This window comes from Nyctibius grandis, chromosome 3 (assembly GCF_013368605.1).
Source record: "Nyctibius grandis isolate bNycGra1 chromosome 3, bNycGra1.pri, whole genome shotgun sequence".
NCBI lineage: Eukaryota > Metazoa > Chordata > Aves > Nyctibiiformes > Nyctibiidae > Nyctibius > Nyctibius grandis.
Window position 1 is genome coordinate 74102885 of NC_090660.1, and position 24653 is coordinate 74127537.

The window sequence follows — 24653 nt, forward strand, 5'->3', positions numbered from 1 at the left end:
ACATGAGAGGTCACTGCTGTTAGGGCAGAGATGACAAAGTCCCTTTTATCTCACCTACAGTCCTTGTACAATTCCTCAGCCCTAGAGCAGAAGTTTAACAGTATTTCAGTTCCTGATTTTATTGCAACATTATTTTTCGTAACAGTACTGAGAAAGATTTAAAATGCAGACAACCCTTGCACATTTCAGCCAAGTAAGTGTAACCAGCTAGCACACACGCATCTAGTTCAGAACTGCAAACTGAAAAAAAAAAAAAAATGTATGTGGCTAGGGTGAAACTCACATAATTAGACCTGCATACTGCAAAACTAAAGAACATAATCACTTCACTAAACATCCATTTTAACTACACAAACATTTCACCTGTCTTCAGAACTGCAAATCTGCTCTCTTTGTTGAACCCAGGCATTACATTGTGAATGTGCCAATGAATTTTCAGTAATATGTTTCTTTTTCCTGAACTAGAAAACGTAAGCACATGGACTGCTAAAACAGTAAAAACCTGCAGGATGCCTGGGATTGAATATAAAAAAAGAAGGTATTAAAAAAGGTACTGGAATGATAGGATGTTAATTCCTTTGCCTGCATGTAAGGTTTTTTGCCAGATCAGTTTGTTCATGGAATGAAACCTGACTCTGAATTATTTCAGTTCATTATGGGGCGAATTAACCCACATTACTAGATGCCTTGTTAGTCCTCTCGTGTTTTTACCAAACTCTTTCCAATTGCTAGATTGTGGAGTAAGGGAAAAAGCATATTTCACAGTCCCTCTTTATAAACTATTTCATGCCTCTATTCTCTACTGGTTGACTTGGGTGTTCAGAAGACTCACAGCAGTCAAAGGAAGAGGAGGGTTTCAGAAAAAACTGCAGAAACTAGAAACTGTAACCATACTTTCTATCTGAACGCTCAGTAGAATCAGCAGGCTCATTTCCAAAACCAGGATTCTCTCTCCTTCCCTGTGTCCTTCCTTTTTCAAGTTAAGTCACTTCAACTCTAACCAACAACTACCTCTCTTCCTCAATTACTAAGCACTTTAACCACCATGCTCCAAAAGACACCATCACTCCATAGTTAGAGCACAAGTTCTTACGCCTAGTATTGTATCCTGCACCCACCCAAAGTCAGCCCGCAATCCAGAGGCAGGGCTGCCGACGCTGTTGGTGAATTGCGTGCTAGGCACGCCTCAAATGCAGCCACTTTAACCCAGCTGCATGCAGGCAGCAGTCCTGGATCTGCTGCAATTACCAGGCAAAGCAGTAGCACAGGGGGCCCAAACTGGGAGCACAGATAATTATATCATCTATGGGACAATACCACTGACCAGATGGACGTGAAGCAGTTTGCATCCTTGTGAGGCCCCAAGAGAAGTTTAAAAGACTGCTGCAACAAAAGAGTAAGAGCTGTCTCACTTCTCTGGCAGTGCTGGAGGCCACTATATAGTTTCAACAAGGATGAGAAAATTGATACAGAGACACTGAAGATGTGATTGAGAAGCAAGCTCAATGTTGGAAACCGTAACTCAGCAACTACTGCCTCACTGGAGGCCTCCCTGTATTGTGTAGGCGCTACCATACTCTCTGCAGCACGATCTTTTTTTCATCCCCTGCAGAGAATGAGTGACACAGCCCATAGCCAGCAAAGAATATCACTTCATGAGAAGCAGGGATGAAAGCATACACCACTGCATGGTAACACACACAAACCCAGGTGTCCATGGAAGCCCTAGAAGTCCACATCTTTCTCCTCCTGATCAGAGCTGCTTCCTTCTTTTTCCCAAAGCAACGAAATCCATGGAATTCATAAAAAGCAGAGATCTGCTTAAAACTTTATTACATATTACTATCATAAATAATCCATATTTTTGCAATAGATCCATGTGCTTTATTTACCAAACTCATTTTCATTGGCACTTTTGGAGTACAGTGAAGTATTGGGCCCCATAAAGACACCTGAAACTTGCACACAGGGTTTGAGAGGACATATCTAGGCCTGGGCCACCACGTAGGAATGTAAAGAAAGCAATGTCACAAACCAGGCAGCAGAGGTGAGAAAATAGAACAGATGAAACAGATGGGGATCAATGTGTGCATTGAACAAAACTATACTGCTTTCAAAACACACAATGCAGAGGTAACATTCTGCCATCAAGCACTTCACGCAAATTACCTTCTCCCAAGGGGAACAAACCCCAGAAGACACTGGTAGCACAACTCTCACACACTGCCTTTAGCCAGTCCTCATTCTTTGCTCTCACAAATATTACAAAGGAAACTTCAGGTAAGACCTTTACATGGTGTCTTCTACAGCAAACATGAAGAGCTACTAAGAAAGGATGCCCGTGCACATCACTTTTTCCATCCTCAAGTTTTACTTCATCTGCAGAACAATCATCTGCTACTGATCAATTCTCCTCTCACGAATGCCAGCATGCAGGAAATGGAAGCCAATACATTTCTTGCCACAGTTTTCTCTCTATCATGATCCAGCAAATGTATCAGCAGTACGGCCTGTCTTACCTCCTGTACGTTGACGGTTCCCAGGAATGTTCTCATGGTGCTGCACTGGGCAGACCAGCATTGGCAACTCCCTCAAGGCACTTCTTCTAGGACAGGGGTTGGGTTCCACACAGGCCCCTAATGAACCCATCCACAAATACTTCCACAGAACTGGATGCACTTCAGGCTAGGATTCAAAATAATTCTGCCAATCAACATAATCAGCATACTGTGTGCTCTACTAAATTCAGCAGAAACGGATGGCTGAACAACTGTGCACACATGTACTCAGTCAATCCAAATTTGTTTGACTTGGCAACTCAGTAACATAGAGAACAGCTATTATGGTACGACCGTCCTTGGCCTAAGACATGCTTCAGGGCAAGCTCCACAAAGTTTGAAGGAAATACCTAACAACTAGGGATCTGGAGAAAGGGAAAAGAAAAAAAAAAAAAAAGACTAAAAAGAACAATCCCAACAGTTACCTGACATCATCCTGAAGCACTCACAACAGTGTAAAACTATGTGTCTTTATCCGTTGTTCATTCTGACCAAGTGCCTCTAAAACCTTGCTGTAAATGATAAAGGTTAGCGATCTAATAAGTGTAAGCTTCTTGCTTAGAAAGATTAAGTGAAAGCAACAAATCTTCCAGAAATTGATATATTTAGGATATTATTTTGTCCTGTGACTTGCTGGACACTGGACAACATTGTAGCAAATGGTACAAAGCATACTGTTTTTTTCCTCTTTCTGAATCTATGCAGCACCCACTATACCATTATTCAGTTACCACATTTTCATATATATATTTATTTTCATATATATAGATATATATACACACATACATATATATACAGACACCCCCACATACACACAAGCAAGCCTTTTAAGTATTCTAAGCAATTCTCCAAAGACAAAAGACAGGACTGATCTTCATGTTTTAACACATTTCATTTATAAACTGTAACAACCATAGCTACTTCAGTAAAAAATGCAAAAAGGAAAGACACTTTCAGTTTCATATGAAAATAACCTTCCATTTGTACATTATTTCTAAATGTACTATTCATACATATGAGAAAAACAAACCCAAAACTTCATATTTTGAAGAAGTCTACTAACCCAAATTTCCAAACAATGTTTTACAGTTTAAAAAAAAAAAAAGGAAGAAATATAGATTCTTTTGACTTAATGTACTTTATCAAGCATTTGTTCAATGGTTAACAACAGTCCTTTTAAAATATTCTTTTTACCAAGTCAAACCTGTATTTTTTAGATATTGGATAGAAGTGTGGACTCATCTAATAAAGATGACATTACAGATTTTGAAGTTACATGAATGCTAATGTATAAAAGATGGGGTGCAAAATGCTTTTTCAAGAATACTAAATAGCAGAATACAGTGCATTAGTTAATCTGAACAACACCAGGGAATTATTCAGCCCTCTCTTGTTTGGGAAGAAAGTGAAACAATTCCACACAGTTGTCAGCTGTTCTGGACATTCCTCCAGCTGCAGTGGAAACAACTTGAGTCAGTGTTGCCACACATTGTGCTGCCTCTGACTGCACGTGCCTGCTCTTTCCCTTGCACCGACACTCCTCAGATCCTGCAAGAAAGCCAGGGAGAGCCAAATAAGCAGAAAATTACTGCTACAAAAAGGAACGGGCTTTCTGTTGCTGTAGCTCAGTAAACTAGCTTTCTGTGAGGTCAGAGGAGTGCCAATGTCTGCACAAGAGGAGGAGTAAAGATACGCAGCTAAAAGCAGTTATTGCGCAAGCAATACTGCTTACATTTAACACCAAAAGCGCCTTGGAACAATGACTGCAGACATTAAATAGAACTCTTCTCTGAAAAAGAAGAATTTCTGTTTAAAATAATATTAAGAATAAAAACTATGTCCCCAGTAACAACAATCATCAGCCACCATGCCTCTCCAAACACTGAATGCAGCATCAGAGTGTCAAACAAGGCAGAATTAAAGAAATTGCCCTCCTATTTTCATGACATACTAAATACAAAATCCATCGTACTTAACAGTCTTAATTTGAGGAGTGTCAGAAACAAAACCCTTCTGTAATGTGTATTATTACATGAAGAAATGAGCTTAAGAGGTATTCTTTAGCTTATCGATCTTTGCCTCCTCCCACCCTAACCAGACCCTGTGCCACATTCAGCATAGAAGAAAAACTTGACCTCCTGGCTCCCAAATTGGTTTCCATACAATCAGATTTGTTAGTATATAGCCTCTTTCCTATGCTCTCATAGTAATACAGCAGTATTACGGATAAAGAAAAAAGTCTTAAACTTCATTAGTCATAATAGTCTTTCCTACTTAGTCAACCAATCATGAATAATAACTTCTCATCTAATCCTCTCAAATCATCTTTCCTAAAAAGCTTGTGAAAACGGATTAGCCTTGTAGTGCACAGCAGATTACTTCACTTACAGTCTACTGTATCAAAAGGTGATAGGCGAAGAATTTTAACCAAGGGCCTTTTATTAAGACACAAAACATCCCTTCGGGCCTCAACTTAAGCTGGAGAGCACTGGCAAAAATAATGCCATAATATCACATGAAAAAGAAAAACACCAAGGTAACTATAGCTTCAACCATTCAACACTCCCAAGGAGGAGAAAGGCTTCATCTCCCTAGATGAGCCTAAAACTCAATACAGATCACAGAGTACAAGCCCAACACATTCCCTGCAAGCAAAACTTAAAGAATTTAGTACCTGCAATTTGCTCTGCTGGTCTTCATTTATGGTAGGTTGCAAAATTCTCACAATAAACTGAAGTGAGAAAGATATGAGCACGGTGACTATATTCAGAAGAGAGCCAGTACCCTTTTCAAAAGAACGAAAAAAATTGGGGTGGACAACAATTTTTTTTTAAGTTTTTGGGACATTACGGGATTCTCAAGGTAAAAAATTCAAGTTCACTTTTTTTCTTTTTTTTAAATTCAGGTAGTAAAGTTCTACCATTTCCTCTGTCAATTTGTGGGCTAAATACTAGACGTTTTATCTGGACAAAGATGTAGTCAGTTTATTTTGTCCAAATGAAAGCAAGCTAGGAAAAGCTGATTAAATAAATTAAGTCCAGTGAAAAGTGCAGAAATTCCTATTATTACCATGCTGAAGGAAACTTCACAACAGAAGAAATGACAGAACAAAACTCCATGAAGTTACTCTCTAGATCTCTCACAATAGGCAAGAACATCAAAGAAAACTCCTTCCCTTTACTTCCATACACAGACATTTTGTCGAGTACTCTCACACTATGTTTAAAGCTGTGCTGGTTTTGGCTGGGATAGAGTTAATTTTCTTCACAGTAGCTGGTATGGGGCTGTGTTCTGGATTTGTGCTGAAAACAGTGTCGATAACACAGAGATGTTTTCATTATTGCTGAGCAGTGCTGACACAGAGTCAAGGCCTTTTCTGCTTCTCACACCACCCCACCAGCAAGTAGGCTGGGGGTGCACAAGAAGCTGGGAGGGGACACAGCTGGGACAGCTGACCCCAGCTGACCAAAGGGCTATTCCATACCATATGGTGTCATGCTCAGCATATTGAGCTGGGGGAAGAAGGAGGAAGAGGGGACGTTTGGAGTGATGGCGTTTATCTTCCCAAGTAACCGTTACGTGTGATGGAGCCCTGCTTTCCTGGAGACGGCTGAACACCTGCCTGCCCGTGGGAAGTGGTGAATGAATTCCTTCTTTTGCTTTGCTTGTGCATGTGGCTTTTGCTTTACCTATTAAGCTGTCTTTATCTCAACCCTCTAGTTTTCTCACTTTTACTCTTCTGATTCTCTCCCCCATCCCACCGGGGACGGGAGTGAGCAAGCGGTTGTGTGGCACTTAGTTGCTGGCTGGGGTTAAGCCATGACAGCAGCTGTAAAACCAACTGGGGATTTTTCTTTGCCCAATACCAGAAAGAGCTCAATTATTGCAGTTGCTGAAATCTAAAGTCTAAAATTCCACAAGTAACAATCAAGTAAATTTAAGTACTCCGGACTTTTTGAAAACTAGCTATAGGCCTTTACCATTCCAAAAGAGAAGCTGAGGCAGGGCGCTACTGACAAGACACCCCCCGCACCACCACCACCACACAGACACATTTCAGGAGATTAGCGTTGCACAGGAACTTTACTGAAAAGTTTAAAAAAACGGAAGTGCAAATTCATGCCTGACTAAATGTGAAATCTCCTCAGCACGCCATCAACTGCAACATCAATATACGGAGTGTATTAGCTACAAACATAAACCAAGAAATAACACAGACCAGCGTCACTGTGTCATGACAGCCATGGTCCCTCCAGTACTGGACTATACTATTAAAAAAGAGTATTTTCTCTAAGAGCGTTAACTTTTTCTGATCTAGACATATAATCGAGTCCCTCAGGAAATCACTTGCTTGTCAGCATCCCAACACCACACATACCTCAATTTCTAAGACAAGTAAGAACCACCACATCAGACAGAGACTGCGCACAAAGATGCTAAACCTCTCCTGCACCAAGGCTGATCCGCCTACTGAAGTCTGAACCTTCCTGTTATAACCTTTTCCCTCACAGCCTTGGAACAGATTCCTCTATATTTTCCTTTGTCTTTTTTTTCCCCTCGGGATAGAATTGACCCCTTGCCCTAAAGTGGGCAACTGATTGTATTTTGCATGTATTAAATATCCAATTTTACTAGTCAGAGTAGCCTCCAGCTATCTCTGCTATGGGAAAAAAAAGAAAACAACAACTAACCACTGGTAGAGGAAACAGCCTCTTTTTCTCTCCACATATCTTGTCTGGCAGCAAGGCGTGGGAGAAATTAGCTTCTGCTAATACAGAGCTATCTTCATTATTCTCATTGCAGCATACTCTTTCTGATGCTCAGGCAGGCAGAGGAGGAGGGCCTGCTGCAAATTTTGGCTCCTTCATGCTTTCAGCTAGGAGCTGAGAAAAGAATTTGCCCTCTACCTTGTGATGAAAAGCTGACTCCAGGAATCTCTTTAATTATAATTATTGTGGGAGTGTGGTCAGGAAGATAATAAATCAGATTGCCGTATCACAGGTGTACAAAGTAGGGGGGGAGTGGGAGGAAAACAGGAGTTAGATTGTTTTAACAGAAATAAAAATTCTCAGGGTATGGAAGGGAGGAGGGCAGGGAAGGTGAGATAACAGCCACAAATTTATTTTCGACCAGAAAGAAAACAAAATATTTGGCTACAAATTCCTTACAATACATCTAGGACTCAAATATACAAATAAACAATTCCCCAAATAACCCTTAAATCCAGTTTTCCAGAACTGCATTTTTATAATAAAATATTTTCTCTTTGGCAGGCTGCCTTGCTGGATTGCATGGGGTGCTTATTTACACTGCAGTTACTTGTTAATGACATAATCAGAACAAACTGAGGAAAACTTCACATCTAATGAAACACAAACTCTTCCAAGTTTTCCAATGAGGGCTTCTGTGTATAACACTGAAGTGGAATTTGAGAGGTCTATGTTCCATTCCTGGTCCCAGACACATGCTTCCTGTAAGACCCTACATGCATGTGCGTGCACACATGAAACACTTGTATTTGCTTATACAAAATAATTTTCTCAAGTAGAATTGAACCTTTCATTTAGCTGTGAATGCACACAAAGGACTACTTGCACTAAATGCATTATTTAGCATGACTTCCGAGACTAAGATTAAACCCTTCAAGATTTTAACATGTCCGTCCTCAGTCCTTCATTTACAAGGAAAGGACATTCTAACTAACAGAATACACTACATTCCTTTAATCATATCATGAGATACATGAATTTACATCTCAGACACCCAACTGTACAAATTCACAAATGGAAAGTATTGATGTGTGTTAACGAAGATTTACACAGTAAAGGACAACCAAGTTACTTGGCTTTCACACTGCGGGGTTGGGGGTGGAAGTCTAATTTGAGCTGCCAAATTACTATTTCCATGTAGATCCAGTGAATTTTTAAGAAAGGCAAATACAACAGGTTTAGTTCAATCCAAAAGGTATTTCTCATATGTGAGCCATAACCTGGCAGGACCTGCAAATAGTCATGAATCTGAGATCCTCTATGCTAGAAAATGACCAAGTATATTCAGAAACCTACAATTTTAGCAGAAAACAAGTGGAAACTTGTAGATACTGAGTGATGAGGGAAACACAAGAAAACAATAAGCCAATGGTCACTGAAATGGCAGAGAATTGTTCTAACAAATCACCATTCTAACTATTACCAGGGTTTTTTTCCCCGACAGGCTCTGCAGAAAATAAAAGAACTGAAGAAATAAGGATTCAAACTGCAGATGTCCTCAACATTATTTTCCACATGCCAAAACAGAAGAACAACAGAAATGTCAGAAAATTACATGATTTTTATGATAGTTTATTTTACCTCATAATTGAGCATATTACCATATTGACTCAGAATTAACCCAATTTGGATACTGTTTCACTCAAGCAACCTAAAAAACCAGACTGGCTTAGCCAATACAGGGGTTTTTTTTTAAGAAAAGCTGCTGAAACAGACACCCCATACAAAATACTTCTAATTCCAACAACCTGTATTTCCATTACATTACTGTATTATTAGTTAATATAGAATATTGAATATTCATATACTAATGCTGACTTCTTGTTAAATTGTTTTATGGTTAAAATTCAATATTTCACAACTTAAGGGGCACATAGCAATCTCTCTTTTCAAACAACTTCTCTTTAAAGATAGCATCAGAAAATTGAGGTTCATACAAAGCACAAGACATACTATTACACAATCTGGACAAAGAAGAATTGACTTCTGGTGATTTAAGACAATCTAATTAATGGGGACTTTAAACTATTATTCTGCTTAGATCTTACATAGGCAATTACAGGCCATGAAATAAGCTGCTATGACCTTTTGCAGAATGAAAGCACCAATGTTGCTTTACACTACAACATATGAAAAAGTTAATTGGTTATAAAACTCAGAGAGCATTTTAAAAATGAACTGCTACATAAAATTACTGTAGTGCATGAAATTCCCAATGAGAACCTGTCCGTGCTGTGCGTAGAGTCAGAGTCAGTCTCTGCCTCTCATATGAATAGATGCAATCTCAGCAACCAGACGCAATAAATACAAGATGAAGGGAATGGCAAGCATAGCAGCAACACACAGAACTAATTCCAGAGGCTAGGAATCACATCATGAAAATTATTTCATTATTTTAAGTTGCTAATTATTCATACAGCAGAGATATGGGAAACGGCAGGAGAAAGCTAATAAAAGAAGAAGCAACCGAGAAACACTGATGGAAAGGATTAGAAAGGTATAAAAGAAAAGTTATAAAAAGCAGCGGATGAGGAAACAAAGGGGTTTAGGGTAAGGTTCCACATTCAATAGCAGGGCTAACCTAAGGCATTCCTTCCACCTCTCAACCCCTCGTTACTCCTGGTATAGGATTGTGGCGTACTGCTTCCTCCTTACTAACAGGCACAATCATTTGTGAAACTGTACTACGAATCAGCCATGGCTGAAAAATAACTTGATTTAAAAAAAAAAAAAAAAAAAAGAAGTTGACACAACTAAGATGAAAATGCAGAAGAAATGAGCAGCTGCAAGGGAAAAATAGGTCATGGCAACACCTTCCCCAGCAAAAAGGTACAACCGTGGGATTAAAGACCAATGCCTATGTTCAGACCATAAAAACACACCTCTCGGATATGTCTTGTAACTTGTAAAGCCAAATGCAGAGCGAAACATGTCTGCATCACATCAGGTGACAAATCTGAAAAGAGGAGTTACACTGCAAAAGGTGGCCAAACCACTTGGTTGATGTTGGGGAACACATTTTTCAGAGGAAGCACGTACCTTCACTGAAGAATCCACCAGCGTAGTACACTTCCAGCTGCTCTTACTGACTTTCTTCCCCCCTGCTTCCTCTTTAAGTCAAATCTAGGATTCCATGTGCATTACCTGCAGTCTACTGTTCAGGTGCATATAACATGGAGAGTCACAAAGCCTGATGCTATATTGCTTAAATGCATGAAATGGAGATGCAGTAAAGAGGGATCTCTTTACTGATGAACTAGATCATCAAATACCAGGTAGCAGTACATGGTACTACCTGGTACACAGTAACACTTGGTACTTCAGGCAGAGACTTAGTGCCTACATTTCTGAGATTCAAATGGAGTCTTCTATTATTTGCTCCATTCCCTCTTCATGCAATGTCATCCTTAAGAGATAACTTCCTTTACCATCATCAATTTCAAACATTTAAGGACAGAAAGGCCAAAACTAGATCTTTACTTCTATTCAGACTCTGCTACTAGATACCACTGATGCCATTTTTGGAGGCACTGAAGATAGCGCAAAACCAGTTACAAGGTCGGATAGAAATGAGCCAACAATAGCAGGTTAGGCAATTTTCTTACTCATATGAGATATGTTTATGTCAATTCAACTTTTGGGGAGAGGTGGGGGGGAATGTAACGCAGGACAGGTAATCTCAAAGTGCTTGCAGCTACGTTTGTAAAATGGTTTTCATTATAAACCCTTATTCAATAAAAAATCAGACTAAAAATTTTCACACTAAATAAGTACAGACAGTTTTAGAAACTCTTTTTTACTACCATTAACAACACAAGTTAAAAACCAGATGAGGCAAAGAATCCAAAATCATCCTCTGAAAGCTCAGCTTTAATGTAAAAAAAACTCATCGTTTTGTAACACTTGGAATGAACACCCTAAATGTATGATCCAAGGTACCACTTCCACTTTATCTCACAGTGCACCTAAATTCAATCTCATCAGTGTGAAATGTCCTAGTCATTTCAAGAGTTACCCACTCAAGTGCCCTTAAAAACAGCTTTTAACACTAGCATTTAAAATTATTTCATGTTCAAAGACAACCATTAACTCAAACAATTGTATAAACCCATACAATAGCAGCTTTTCACTTTACTGGACTTGAACAAAAGAATATCACAAATAACCTCCAGGTAACAGATGTCACTTTTACTGTTTTTGCTATTAATACTTTGAGGTTAAAGAAAAGAAGACAACGGGGAAATAATTAACAAAAGAAAACTGCAAGGAGGAAAGGAATAAGCTTTTTCTCTACATTTACTGGGGCTAGCAGCAGGTGTAAATCGCCACAAAGAAGATCCAAATTCAGTATTATGAAAGAACTCTCTTATGACAAGAACAGTTAAGCACTATTAACAACAGCTAAGTTGCCTAGTGAGATTGCGTTATTTCTATTATCTGAGGCTTTTACGGGTTTCAAAAGCCTAGTGGTACCATCCTTTCCTTTAAATCAGTCCTGACAAACTTCACTAAGTCTATTTTATTCAGAGATTGCTGGCAGCTACCCTACTAATATCTGCTTGTATTAGTGAACTGAATCAGCAAACACTTGACAAGCATCAGAGATGGCATAAAGGAAGTAGCAATAATACATGCCCAATGTCACGACTTTAACCTTCAGCAATGAGTTATGTCAGCTCACCGCATCTCATAAGACTGTATCTTAAAAAACAGATTAAGTAAACAGATTACACAAACATCTGCTAATAATACCGTAAGTACAATTTATCCTTCCTGGGGCTGAGAGGAGTAGACCAGAATTCTTGAGGTCATTTCCAGCACCACTTTATTTAAGCTTTGCAAAAGCAACACAGAGTCCATTTTGAACCCATTTAGTGAAGCTTTAACAAAATATTAAAAGAGATAAATATTTGCCTGCTTAGCATTATCACAATTAAATACTGTCTAATTTAGCATGCATTTGTCTCACCTGTGCTTCCCATCTAAAATACCTCCTTGCTGAAAGGATAAGCCTAAAACGTCTCACGCCTAAATCATTTCACTTTTAATCTATAAGTGTGAATTCAATTTTCAAGACCTTACCTTTTTTAAGAAAATCTGACAAATGCGTATTAACGTAAAATGCTGGCTGTACAGACCGGCTTCTTGAGTTTGCTAATACCCATCTCCAGTTTTACTCCTATTGCTCAAAGCTAGCCCAAGCAGAAGACTGAAAACGACAGACTGGTAAGGGTTCAGATCTCTTTGAACAGCAATGGAACTGCAATACTAGGAGTCTTATAGGAGACTTGCAAGGTGAAATTAAGTTCAGAAGTTACATAGAATCATTAATCTCACTGGTGATGCTGCTTAGTCCATCATTTACACCAGCCTGTGATTGCAGGTCTGGTAGACATTCCCATGCTGTTATGTGCAGGAGACTTCAGGGAAAGGAAAAAAAAAGGTAAAGACAGCAAAACATAGCTGTACTCTGATCAGCTGGCCAATATCAGCAAAGATTTCCTCACTTAAATATCCCAATTTCCTTTTATTAATGCATAAGCTTATTTCTCTGGTTTACTCAAAGGAAGCACTACTTGGTCAAGCATACATATAGTTTCCATCTTTTTACACATTATTCAAGCACCTCTCCCTGTGACTCACTCCAATATACCTGTAGCATATTGGTCAGAAAACAAGGAATCCATTGAGAAGCTTGAAAGTTGGAAAAAAAAATACTTAAATGTCAATACCATACTTAATTTGATAAGCTTGTATACACTTCATGCATCACCTGCTCTGAAGACCACACAGAAAAGGAATAAATACAACATATCACCTTGACCATTTTGCTTATTCCTTTTCCCAGCAGACCATGAATACTTCAAACAAGAGAGACTCTTCTCGTATTTGCACAGGACAAAACGTGCTAAATTAGGTTGGATTTTCAAGAAGACTTATAGGTATGGAAAATTCACCATCACCAAGTACAACTGGGACCAAGCGGTACAAATGGAAAACATCCTAACCCAGCTGCTACGTGGAAAACTAATTTGTCATAAAAACAAAGTTTTTGTCAGTTGTTAGATTCCTACTCAGGGAAGGGAGGGTTGTCAACATATGTTCATCTTCATTTGCTTACTAATAATTATTTCCATATTTTGTTGATTCTTCTTCCCAAACATACACACGCCTAATGCTCAGATACACGCAGAGCTTCACTGCTACCAAACCAGGGACAAAGCCAAGAGACTGGTAGCTCTATATTTTCTATATATGCACATATGAAGCAGAACAAGTCATGAAAAAGCAGAATAACTTAATAGGATACCCCAAAAATGTAAACAACAAAAAATGACCATTACACATATAAAGAATGAAGACAACATCTTCTGTAAGGACCACATGCTTCAGAGCACCGAAACAGTCCTATCATCTAGAGATGACAGGAAACCCCTAGAAACCAAAACCGGCTGCTTCCCACTAAAACACATGCTTTCTACCATAATTCCAAATTTTCTTCAGAGCCTTCTGCCAGAATATAATTTTATCACTGTTTGCTGGGAAACCATACTTACACATATTCAGAAATTTAGGGCGGTGTTCACAAGAAAAACCTCCTTTTTGTCCTGACAGTTATAATGACCCTTTTTGTAGTATTTCCAACACAATCGGATGAAACAAAATACAGTATAGTTCATCTTGTGATCGATGTAATGTAGACAGGGAACAATACCGTGGAAAGGAAAAAGCCAAGGACCTTTGTCTCTTGCTAGACAGACTGCCAAGTCTTAAGAGTTGGAGGGAGAAATAGCTTAGCATCCCAAATAAAACACTGCAGTGCATGTTCATTATTTCAGTAAAGTCACTGCCGCTTTTGGCAACCCCATAGGAAACTTAGACCCTTTAAAAAAAGCCCAAGCTAAAAAGCTAGGAAATAACCCTAGTTTAAAAATTAGAAAAGAAACAAGTAATTCACTGGCTTTGGAAATAAACCCCAAGGAGTTCATCGCTCGCATTACAGCCAATGCTAAAAAGATAACCTCGAAAACAACTAGCCATAAACCTGTAAAATGTTCTATTTTCTCTTCTCCGCCACCGGTATTTGGCAGCGGTCGGGGAAGGGGCGACCGGCGGCTCGGCCGGGGCAAGCAGGCCGCTCGCCCCTGCCGCCGCCCCCCAGGCGCCCGCGAGGGCAGCTCCGCCGCCAGCCCACCCGCGCTGCCCCTCTCCGGCACCACCAGCTCCCGCTCACACCACAAGCAGGGCCTGGCGCCCGGCAGCGGCACGGCGGGAGCTGGCCGGGGCGCCCGCCCGGGCAGGGAACCGGTGCGACGCCGAGCCGGCGCAGACCCCGCTGCCGCCGCAGCGGAGAGGCGGGAGCGGGCGGGCCCGGTGGCGGTGCCTACCTGCGAGAGCTGCCGGGGGTTGGGGCAGCCGAAGAGCGCGGAGCTGGAGCTGAAGCTGATGGCCCCTCTGCGGCTGAGGACGTGCTGCGGCACCGGCCTGTCCAGCGGCAGCACCGGCAGCTGGTAACATACTTCCATTGAAGAAGCCTCCGTGAGCCGAGCCCCCGCAGGGCAGCGGCCTCGCCCGCCGCCGCACCTGCCCGCGCAGGGCTCGCCGCAGCGGGGCAGCGGGGGGAAGCCCGCGGCGAAACCCCGCGGGGGCCCGGCGCCTCCTCACCGCCCCCTCACCCCCCGGGGGGCCGGGCTGGGCCGCGCCGGGCCCCGGGCCTTTGTCCTCCGCCGCCAAAGCCTGGCGGGAACGCCGCCGAGAGCGAGGAGGAGGCGACGGAGCGGGACGCCCCTGTCAGCGCCCGAGGCGGCGAGTCCCAGCCCGGAGCCCGCGACCGCCGCCGCTCCCTCGGCCTCGCTGCCGCCGGCGGGAGCCGCTGTCAGCCGCGCTACCCGGCGCCGCGCATGGAGGCGAGGCCGGCCTGCGGAGGCCGCTTTGAGTGAGACACACGCCGCGCTCGCCCCTATTGTCCGGCACGGCCGGGAGGAGAACGAGGAGAAGGAGGCGGCGCCGCCGCACGGCCCCGCTCCGCCGGGGGGAAAGGGCTGGGCCCTGGGAGAGGGGACCCGGGGAGGAGGGAGGAGGGAGGGGGGAGGAGGAGGGAGGAAGCCTTCGTCCCACCCGCCCCCACTCGGAACAGCCCCGAGCGCGCTGGCCCAAGAGGAGGTACAAGCCCAACGGACTCTGCGTGGGTCGCGCGACTGGCGACACGCAGAGCGTCATCACGTAACTACCCACTCTCCCCTTCCTCCCGCCCGTGCGCAGCAGGGTGGCTCGGCGGCGCCAGCGGGCCCCGCGCGCCGCGGCAGGCGCATGCGCCCTCGTGTTCGCGCCTTCGGTGGCGGCCGCAGCCGGGACCGGCGGCGAGGCCGGGGCTGAGGCGGGGACGGTTGGGCGGGCGGGCTCCGCCACGCCCCGCCCCGCCCCGTGGCCGGCAGCGCTGCCCGGGCAGGGGCGGGAAGCAGCACCTCCCTCCCCCTTTCCTGCCGCTCGGCGGGCTGAGCACGTGCCGTGCCTGGCGCTGCTCGGGCGAGGCCTGAGGGGGCCGGGCCCGCGGGGCGCCGAGGGTCGGAGCCCCCGGGCGGGGAAGGCGGTAGTGGCCGGGAGGGGGTGTGTGACTTGATGCTCCCCGGCTGTGTGCTGAGGGCTGGGGGGAGCCTCGCTGAGGGGGCAGCGGTGTCCCCAGGGTGGGATCTGGCTTCTCTGGCTGCTTCCGAGGCAAAATGAGCGCCAGTCGGTACGGCCTGGCCTTAACGCCCCACTTGCGCGGTTCCCCAAAAATCAAACACGGAAAGACAGTTTTGTTTAAAATGTATTATCTATCAAAAGCAGTACGCAGAGGAGTTTGTATTTGCATTTGAATCCTCGCAGTTCATTTTCTAGAATGTTCAGGGCTGTTTCTTTGCAAGGTGAAGAGAGAAAACAATGTAATTTGTGCTAAGGTAAAAAGTGAGATTCCTGGCAAACCACGCAATTCGGGGAATTGGACTTTAAGGAAGAAATAGAATAATTCATGAGGTGATCTGGTCCATGGCTATGTGCATCACATTAGCTGGGACATTAGGACTAAACTTTGGTTCGTTTTTTAGGACTAAGCCTCCCTTTGTCTGTTGCTGAAGCTGCTTTTTTCCATCCTTTCATCTCTTTTGTTTCTTCATCATAAAAAAAAGTCTAAATATAGCATGATAGGTAAGGGAACGTTTCTATTCTTTGAATAATATATGAAGTGCCTGTACCCACTTAAAAATCAGATTTTGCAAAATGATTCATATGATTTTATTCTGCATAATACATTGTTCTTCTGAGTGCTTGCTTACTGGCAGAAAGGTTTAGATTTCACATGATAATGATTATTTACAGGCGATAGTATGCCTTTGGAGGAACCCATTTGGAAAGAATAGGTGGTTTGTGTGGAGGATTTTCATCGTTTGAACTAGCTGTAGAAATAAGTTTTATGGATGCGGACTGATGGCCATTTTATGCTGAGCTATGAAGTTAAGAAATGCACCTCGTTCTTTTTTGCAGAACTGCAATCCCACATTGTCTCATGGATAGCCACATGGATGTATGGACACATGAGAGAGGACACTGGATCATCTGCCTCATCATAAAAGCTTTCTTTAGCTGTTTTTCTCCCATTTCATGAAATAAAAATGTCACAAGCATTCCCAGTGTGATTTTATAATATATGCATGTAATAATTAAAAATATATAAGCACATAATAATTCACCGTAAAATAACATACGCAGCCTTTTCTTTCCAGTGATTAAGGTATGTCAGGTTTTCTTCCGCATTCTTTGACAGTTTACTCATATTTGGCCTGCTTACATTAAATCAATGGTGCATTTAAGTTACTGATAGAACTCCACCAGCTTCACTGGAGTCAGGATTTCCCTCCCCCATTCATTTTTCAAAATTACTTCTGGTTCTTTCCTACTAGTAACAAATTAGTTTTCTGTACTCAGGTAAGATGGATTTTTACTCTAGTTAATCTAAAATTCAATTTATGAACAATATATCATGTTTTGTAGAGAAAAAAAAACAATTCTTACTTTCATGGAATATACTTAAATATACTGAATATATTTCAATCCCACAAGGTCAAACTATAAATGAAGATTATTGATAATGTGTCTTCCTATCAGCTCTACATTCCATATGACTAGTTGAAACTAGTTCTTTAAGGTCATATTAGCGCTCAGTCTGAGCCAGTATATCCTTAAATAACATAATCAGCATTTTCTTTTCCTGTGCTAATAATCAAATTATCTCTGATCTCTAATTAATGTTACATAAACACCTTTAAGGAATCTGAAATACATTCTTACAAAGTAAGCATAAATTTTCTGGGCAGTGACTGATTCCATAAGTGTTCTGCTTCCAGGACACAAATCAGTATTTTTAATAAATACAGAAGTAATATTAGCTAGGTGATGATTCCTTGTACGAGTTTATGAGGAAGAATCCCACCTCAGGATGTTAGACAAAGCCTTAGAATTACAGCATAAGTCACATATTTTCAGCCTAAATACGTTTGTTACAAAAAGAATACATGTTCTATGCCTTATACCCTGCCTGTTCTGCTGTCTTGTCTTGCTACAAGTTAAGATCTTGTAGCACAGGAAGGAGGTTTTTATTTATTTTTGTTATAGAGGTGTAGCAACACGAAAGTGTTAATTCCCAGCATTTTGTTTGAATTGTTTTCCTTGTGAACCATGGAGTCCTTTGAGCACCATGGTGCCGCACTTCTTAAATGCATCATATGGCATCATGAGGTGCCGTAGTTCGCCTACATAAGCCCTGTGTGTTGTGGCTTCTTTATCATGGTAGATACAGCCTTTAATAGAGCCTACATATCAGAATTTATTAAATTTAGGGAGCGTTAATAAAGTTTCAATGATTCTTTACGTATTTACAGTTAATGCCTTTTACACATCATTATGATTTGCAGGGTGCTATCAAGCAAGGAAGAAGCGTTACCAATGACCAGTTTTATCACAAAGAGGGGTACTCATGTACACATGAGTAGATGGAAGATCACAAAATCTGAGTTAGTTTGGTTTCCTGGTTACTATGAAAAGAGGATGAAATCACACAGGTACACCAGCAAGACATTCTGCTGGGCTAACTGCGTAGCATGGAGTGCCACTCTGGGGCGCAGCCGGCTAACACTGGCAGAACTGAACAGTCTGAACAGAAGAGAATGCTTTTCCCCCATTCTTGTACAAAACAGAAAATAAGGATCCTCAAAGGCATAACATGCTTGTACTTTGAGAACACCCCAAGAACAGAGCAAATATTTGTACAGGTACATGATCAAGACAAGCACAAGAGAGTTTTTAGCTTTTCTTCTTACCTGAAGAAGTTACATGGTATAAAAGGCAGGGTTTTATTTCTATAGACAGGAAAATATCTTTTCATTTGTTACATCCTCAGTAACTGCATTTTTACACATTTTTTCAGTATGTGCCGTTTCTTTGGGACATACCCAGATATCTTTTTTTCTACCCAGAGTTACTGTCTGAGTGAATATTTCCATAGGACTTGCAGACTTCTGGCAGCCCGGTTGAAACTCCTGTCCCCATGTGGTGAGTCCCTTCCCTCTGCCTTGCCCTGGGTCTGCGTGGGGCTTGTTTGAATTTTTGTGGCAATATGACATCCTTGACTCCTGTTTGGTTTGCCATCCCCTGCACCCCCAGATCATTTCCTGCAGAACTTTCAGCCATCCTCTCAGTGGGATATCCCTGAGTGGGATAATTTGCACTTGCCTTTACCTGAGTGCATTGTGATTTCCTCACCCCATTTTTTTTTGGTTGCTTAAGATTGAATACTAGTCCTGTCCTTCAATATACTTGCAGTCTTTCCTGGCTCTCTGTCATCTGCAGATTTAATAAGCACGCTCTCGAAAGCAGTCAGGTCAACAGTGAAAATCTATGAATGAGGGAGTCTAAGATCTGGAAGAGACATGAAGAATGGTATTTAGTATATGCTGTCAACCCTTGCTAACTCCTCTGGGAATGGTTTCCAATCATTTTTTCACCCATATTGCACTAGCTTTATCTACTCTGTGGCCCAAGTTCATCTTCCCTAACTTTAGAGGCTTAACCTAGAGAGTAGTTGCCTAAGGCTAATTTCATAGTCAATGCTTATGCTGGATGGAGAACAGCTGAGTCAGAAGGGGAAGAGGGTTATGGCCCAGAAGTTGGCAGGGCTGATCAAGAGGTCTTTAAACTAGGTTTGATGGGGGAGGGGGATAAGACCAGGGCAGCCACAAATGAACCTAGGGGCGACAGGCCTGCATCGGGGGCAAGACCGTTAGCCCAGCTGAAGTGCATTTACACCAATGCACACAGTATGGGCAACAAACAGGAGGAGCTAGAAGCCACTGTACAGCAGGAAGGTTATGATGTGGTTGCCATCACAGAAACATGGTGGGATGACTCTCGTGACTGGAGTGCTGCTATGGATGGCTATAAGCTCTTTAAGAGGGACAGGCAAACCAGGAGAGGCGGTTGTGTAGTGTTGTATGTTAGGGAGTGCTTGGACTGTGTCGAAATTGAGGAAGATGAGGATGACAAGGTTGAATGTCTATGGGTGAAGATCAGGGGGAAGGTCGGCAGGGCAGATATTATGATGGGAGTCTGTTATAGACCACCCAACCAGGATGAGCAGGCGGACGAGGTGTTTTACAAGCGGCTGTCAGAAGCCGCCCAGTCGCCGGCCCTTGTACTCGTGGGCGACTTCAACTTGCCGGATGTCTGCTGGAAATACAACATGGCAGAGAGGAAGTAATCTAGGAGATTCCTCGAATGTGTGGAGGACAACTTCCTCATGCAAGTGGTAAATGAGCCCACTGGAGGAGGGGCCCTGCTTGACCTGTTGTTTGTGAACAGGGAGGGACTAGTGGGGGATGTGAGGGTCGGTGGCCATCTTGGGAATAGTGACCATGAAACGTTAGAGTTTTCGATAGTGGGGGAAGTGAGGAGGGGCAAGAGCAGAACTTCTGCCTTAGATTTCCGGCGGGCAGACTTTAGCCTGTTTAAGAGGTTGGTGGACAGAGTCCCTTGGGAGTCGGTCCTGAAGGGCAAAGGAGTCCAGGAAGGCTGGACATGCTTCAAAAGGGAATTGCTAAATATTCAGGAGCAGGCTGTCCCGGTGTGTAGGAAGACAAGCCGTCAGGAAAAAAGACCAGCCTGGTTAAACAGGGAACTTAGGCTAGAACTTAAGGAAAAAAAGAGAGCCTACTTGCTCTGGAAGAAGGGTTGGGTAAATTGGGAGGTCTATAGGGATGTTGCCAGGTTATGTAGGGAGAAGATTAGAAGGGCCAAAGCTCAATTAGAGCTTGATTTGGCTGCTACAGTCAAAGATAACAAAAAAAGTTTCTACAAATACATCAACAGCAAAAGGAGGGTCAAGGAGAGCCTCCAGCACTTGCTGAATGAGGAGGGTAGTGTAGTGTCAGGGGATGAGGTTAGTGCGGGGGCGAGGGCGGCATCGGGCTGTAACCGTGCAGTTTTCGTACTCTTGACCCCCCTGGAGCAGCAGCCCCGAGCTGCTTCCCCCCCACCCCGGACCCGGAGGTTCCCGGCAACGAATCAGGAGAGGAGGGGGCGTAGCCGGAGGCACCGCGGGCAATTTAAACGCACCACCCCCTGTTGATTGGGGGTGGTGATTGATTGGGTGATAAAAAGCCTCCTGGAGGTCAGGGACTAGTCCCTGCCCAGAGGGGAGGGGGAGAGTCAGCAGTGACTGTGTGAGTCAGCAGTGACTGGGTGTGTCCTAGGGCAGGAGAGGCCGCAGCAGTTTGCAGCTCATTGGGGACGGCGCTGACTCCCTCCCAGTGCACAAGGCGAGGAAGGTGCCGAGGAGCTGTGAACCAGGGGTGTCACCAACAGGTATTTCCCAGTGAAAGAACAATGGTATCTACCCGGCAGAAGAAGACCAAAATGGATGTGGGAACTCAGACAGAGCTCCCACGGAAGGAGGCAATGGTGCAAGTTGCCGGCTGCAGGGAATGCTACAGCGTCTCAGTGGTGTCAGGGGGCTGTGTGCGCTGTGAGCAGGTAGATGATCTGCTCGGCTGAGCGGCACAGCTGCAAAGCCAGGTTGAAAGGCTTCAAGCCGAAGTAGAAAGGCTTAGGAGCATTCGGGAGGCTGAAATGGAGATAGACTGGTGGAGCCAGGCTTTGCCCTCCCTGCAACAAAAATGGGAGCACCTGCCGGAGAGCTCCCAGGATCGAGGGACACCTGTACTCTGCCCCTCTCAGGTGGAAAACAATAACTTAGAGGAGAACAATAACCTAGAGGAGAGGAGTGAGTGGAGGCAAGTCTATGGCCGTGGCAAAAGGCGAGTGCCCTCCTTGCCTACTTTGCCTCCACAGGTGCCTCTGAGCAATAGATATGAAGCCCTAGTGGAATACAGCCGGTCCAATGGGGATGTGGTGGAGAGGCAACCTATATCAGAGGTCCCACCACAGTCAGAAAAACCTGACAGGCGTATAGCTACCTCCTCCACAAGGAAGAAGAGAAGAGTTTTAGTGGTTGGAGACTCCTTCCTAAAGGGATCTGAGGGCCCAATATGCAGAGCTGACCCCCATCACAGGGAGGTCTGCAGCCTGCCTGGAGCCCGAATCAGGGATATCACCAGGAAACTCCCCAACCTGGTGAAGGCCACAGACTACTACCCCCTGCTGATCTTCCAGACAGGTGGGGAAGAAGCTGCATCCCGTAGTCTGAGGGGGATGAAGAAAGACTACAAGGCCCTAGGACGGTTGGTGAAAGAGTCTGGGGCACAAGTTGTTTTCTCCTCCCTCCTTCCATTTTCAGGTGATGACGTGGGATGGAATAGTAGGATTCTCTCTAAAAATGCCTGGCTACGAGACTGGTGCTACAGGCAGGGCTTTGGGTTCTTTGATAATGGCTGGTTTTATAAGACACCAGGCGTGACGGTAATACATGGGAAAGGTTTATGTCGTAGGGGCAAAAGGGTTCTGGGACAGGAATTAGCAGGGCTCATTCAGAGAGCTTTAAACTAGATTCGAAGGGGGATGGGGTAGTAGCTGGGCTTGCACCACTGGGGCAACGCTCTAGTGTTGAGGTAGACCAGGAGGCCTCCCATCCCCCTGGGGTGAAATCGGTGTGCTCAGCTCGCTCCCTGAAATGCCTGTACACCAATGCACGCAGCATGGGGAATAAACAGGAGGAGTTGGAAATCCATGTTCGGTCAGGCGGCTATGATTTAGTGGCAATCACAGAGACTTGGTGGGACGCCTCGCATGACTGGAATGTGGTCATGGATGGCTATGTCCTGTTCAGGAAAGACAGGCCGCTAAGGAGAGGTGGTGGAGTTGCTCTTTATGTGAGTGAGCAGCTAGAATGTATTGAGTTCTGTCCAGGGGCGGATCAGGAGCGAGTTGAGAGTTTGTGGGTGCAAATTAAGGGGCAGGCTGGCAGGGGTGCTACTGTTGTGGGTGTCTATTACAGGCCACCGGATCAGGATGAGGAGGGTGATGAGGCCTTCTACAGGCAGCTGAGAGCAGTCTCGCAATTACAGGGCCTGGTTGTTGTGGGGGATTTCAACTACCCTGATATTTGCTGGGAGGCCTACTCAGCCAGCCCTCCTCAGTCCAGGAGGTTCCTCCAGTGCATTGATGATAACTTTCTGATGCAAATGGTGGATGAGCCAACTAGGAGAGGAGCACTTCTGGATCTTATCCTTACTAACAAGGAAGGTCTGGTTGAAGCGGTGAAGGTTGAGGGCAGCCTTGGTTGTAGTGACCATGAGATGGTAGAGTTCAGGATCTCATGTGGCAGGAACAGAATAGCTAGCAGAATTACAACCCTGGACTTCAGGAGGGCCAACTTTGGCCTTTTCAAGCAATTGCTAGGGGAAATCCCATGGGACAGGGTACTAGAAGGTAAGGGGACCCAAGATAGTTGGTTAGCATTCAAGGACTGCTTCTTCCGAGCTCAAGATCAGAGCATCCCAACAGGTAGGAAGTCAAGGAAGGGTAGCAGGAGACCTGCATGGTTAAACAGGGAACTGCTGGGCAAACTCAAGTGGAAGAAGAGGGTGTACAGATCATGGAAGGAGGGGCTGGCCACTTGGGAGGAATATAAGTCTGTTGTCAGAGGATGTAGGGAGGCAACTAGGAAAGCTAAGGCCTCCTTGGAATTAAACCTTGCAAGAGAGGTCAAGGACAACAGAAAGGGCTTCTTCAACTACATTGCAGGTAAAGCCAACACTAGAGGCAATGTAGGCCCACTGATGAATGAGGTGGGGGCCCTGGAGACAGAGGATAAAAAGAAGGCGGAGTTACTGAATGCCTTCTTTGCCTCTGTCTATACTGTTGGAGGCTGTCCTGAGGAGCCCCGGACCCCTGAGGCCCCAGAAGAAGTCAGGATAGAGGAAGAATCTGTCTTGGTAGATGAGGGCTGGGTCAGGGACCAATTAAGCAATCTGGACGTCCATAAATCCATGGGCCCTGATGGGATGCACCCGCGGGTGCTGAGGGAGCTGGCGGAAGTCATTGCTAGGCCACTCTCCATCATCTTTGCTAAGTCGTGGGCAACGGGAGAGGTGCCTGAGGACTGGAGGAAAGCGAATGTCACTCCAGTCTTCAAAAAGGGCAAGAAGGAGGAACCGGGTAACTATAGACCGGTCAGCCTCAGCTCCGTCCCCGGAAAGGTGATGGAACAACTTGTTCTTGATGCTGTCTCTAGGCACATCAAGGATAGGGGGATCATTAGGGGCACTCAACATGGCTTCACCAAGGGGAAGTCATGCTTAACCAACTTGATAGCCTTTTATGAGGATATAACCTGGTAGACAGATGATGGTAAAGCTGTGGATGTGGTCTATCTCGATTTCAGTAAAGCGTTTGACACGGTCTCCCACAGCATCCTTGCAGCTAAACTGAGGAAGTGTGGTCTGGATGATCGGGTAGTGAGGTGGATTGTGAACTGGCTGAAGGAAAGAAGCCAGAGAGTGGTGGTCAATGGGACTGAGTCTAGTTGGAGGCCTGTGTCTAGCGGAGTCCCTCAAGGGTTGGTACTGGGACCAGTACTATTCAATATATTCATTAATGACTTGGATGAGGGAATAGAGTGCACTGTCAGCAAGTTCGCTGATGACACAAAACTGGTAGGAGTGGCTGACACAATGGAAGGCTGCGCAGCCATTCAGAGAGACCTGGACAGGCTGGAGAGTTGGGCAGGGAGAAATTTAATGAAATATAACAAAGGCAAGTGTAGAGTCCTGCATCTGGGCAAGAACAACCCCATGTATGAGTACAAGTTGGGGGCAGACCTGTTGGAGACCAGTGTAGG

At 44.2% G+C, this 24653-nt stretch overlaps 2 protein-coding genes and 1 long non-coding RNA gene across 4 annotated transcripts in view; 1 reads left to right on the top strand and 2 right to left on the bottom strand.

Moving 5' to 3' along the window:
• Window positions 1-14733, bottom strand: part of ARMC1 (armadillo repeat containing 1) — a 141715-nt gene extending 126982 nt beyond the window's left edge. Inside the window, exon 1 of the mRNA XM_068396403.1 lies at window positions 14716-14733. The gene's annotated coding sequence lies outside the window, so the exon portion shown is untranslated. The remainder of the gene's footprint in view (window positions 1-14715) is intronic.
• PDE7A (phosphodiesterase 7A) overlaps window positions 1-14853 on the bottom strand; it is an 80063-nt gene extending 65210 nt beyond the window's left edge. For both annotated transcript variants that reach the window (XM_068396399.1, XM_068396397.1), the window contains exon 1: window positions 14716-14853. In XM_068396399.1, the coding sequence (XP_068252500.1) occupies window positions 14716-14853 (138 nt within the window). The remainder of the gene's footprint in view (window positions 1-14715) is intronic.
• On the top strand, window positions 14634-16979 carry LOC137661065 (uncharacterized). The gene is made up of 3 exons (XR_011047822.1): window positions 14634-14838; window positions 16414-16513; window positions 16850-16979. It is a non-coding gene; the product is annotated as an uncharacterized lncRNA (long non-coding RNA).
• The last annotated feature ends 7674 nt before the right edge of the window (window positions 16980-24653 follow it).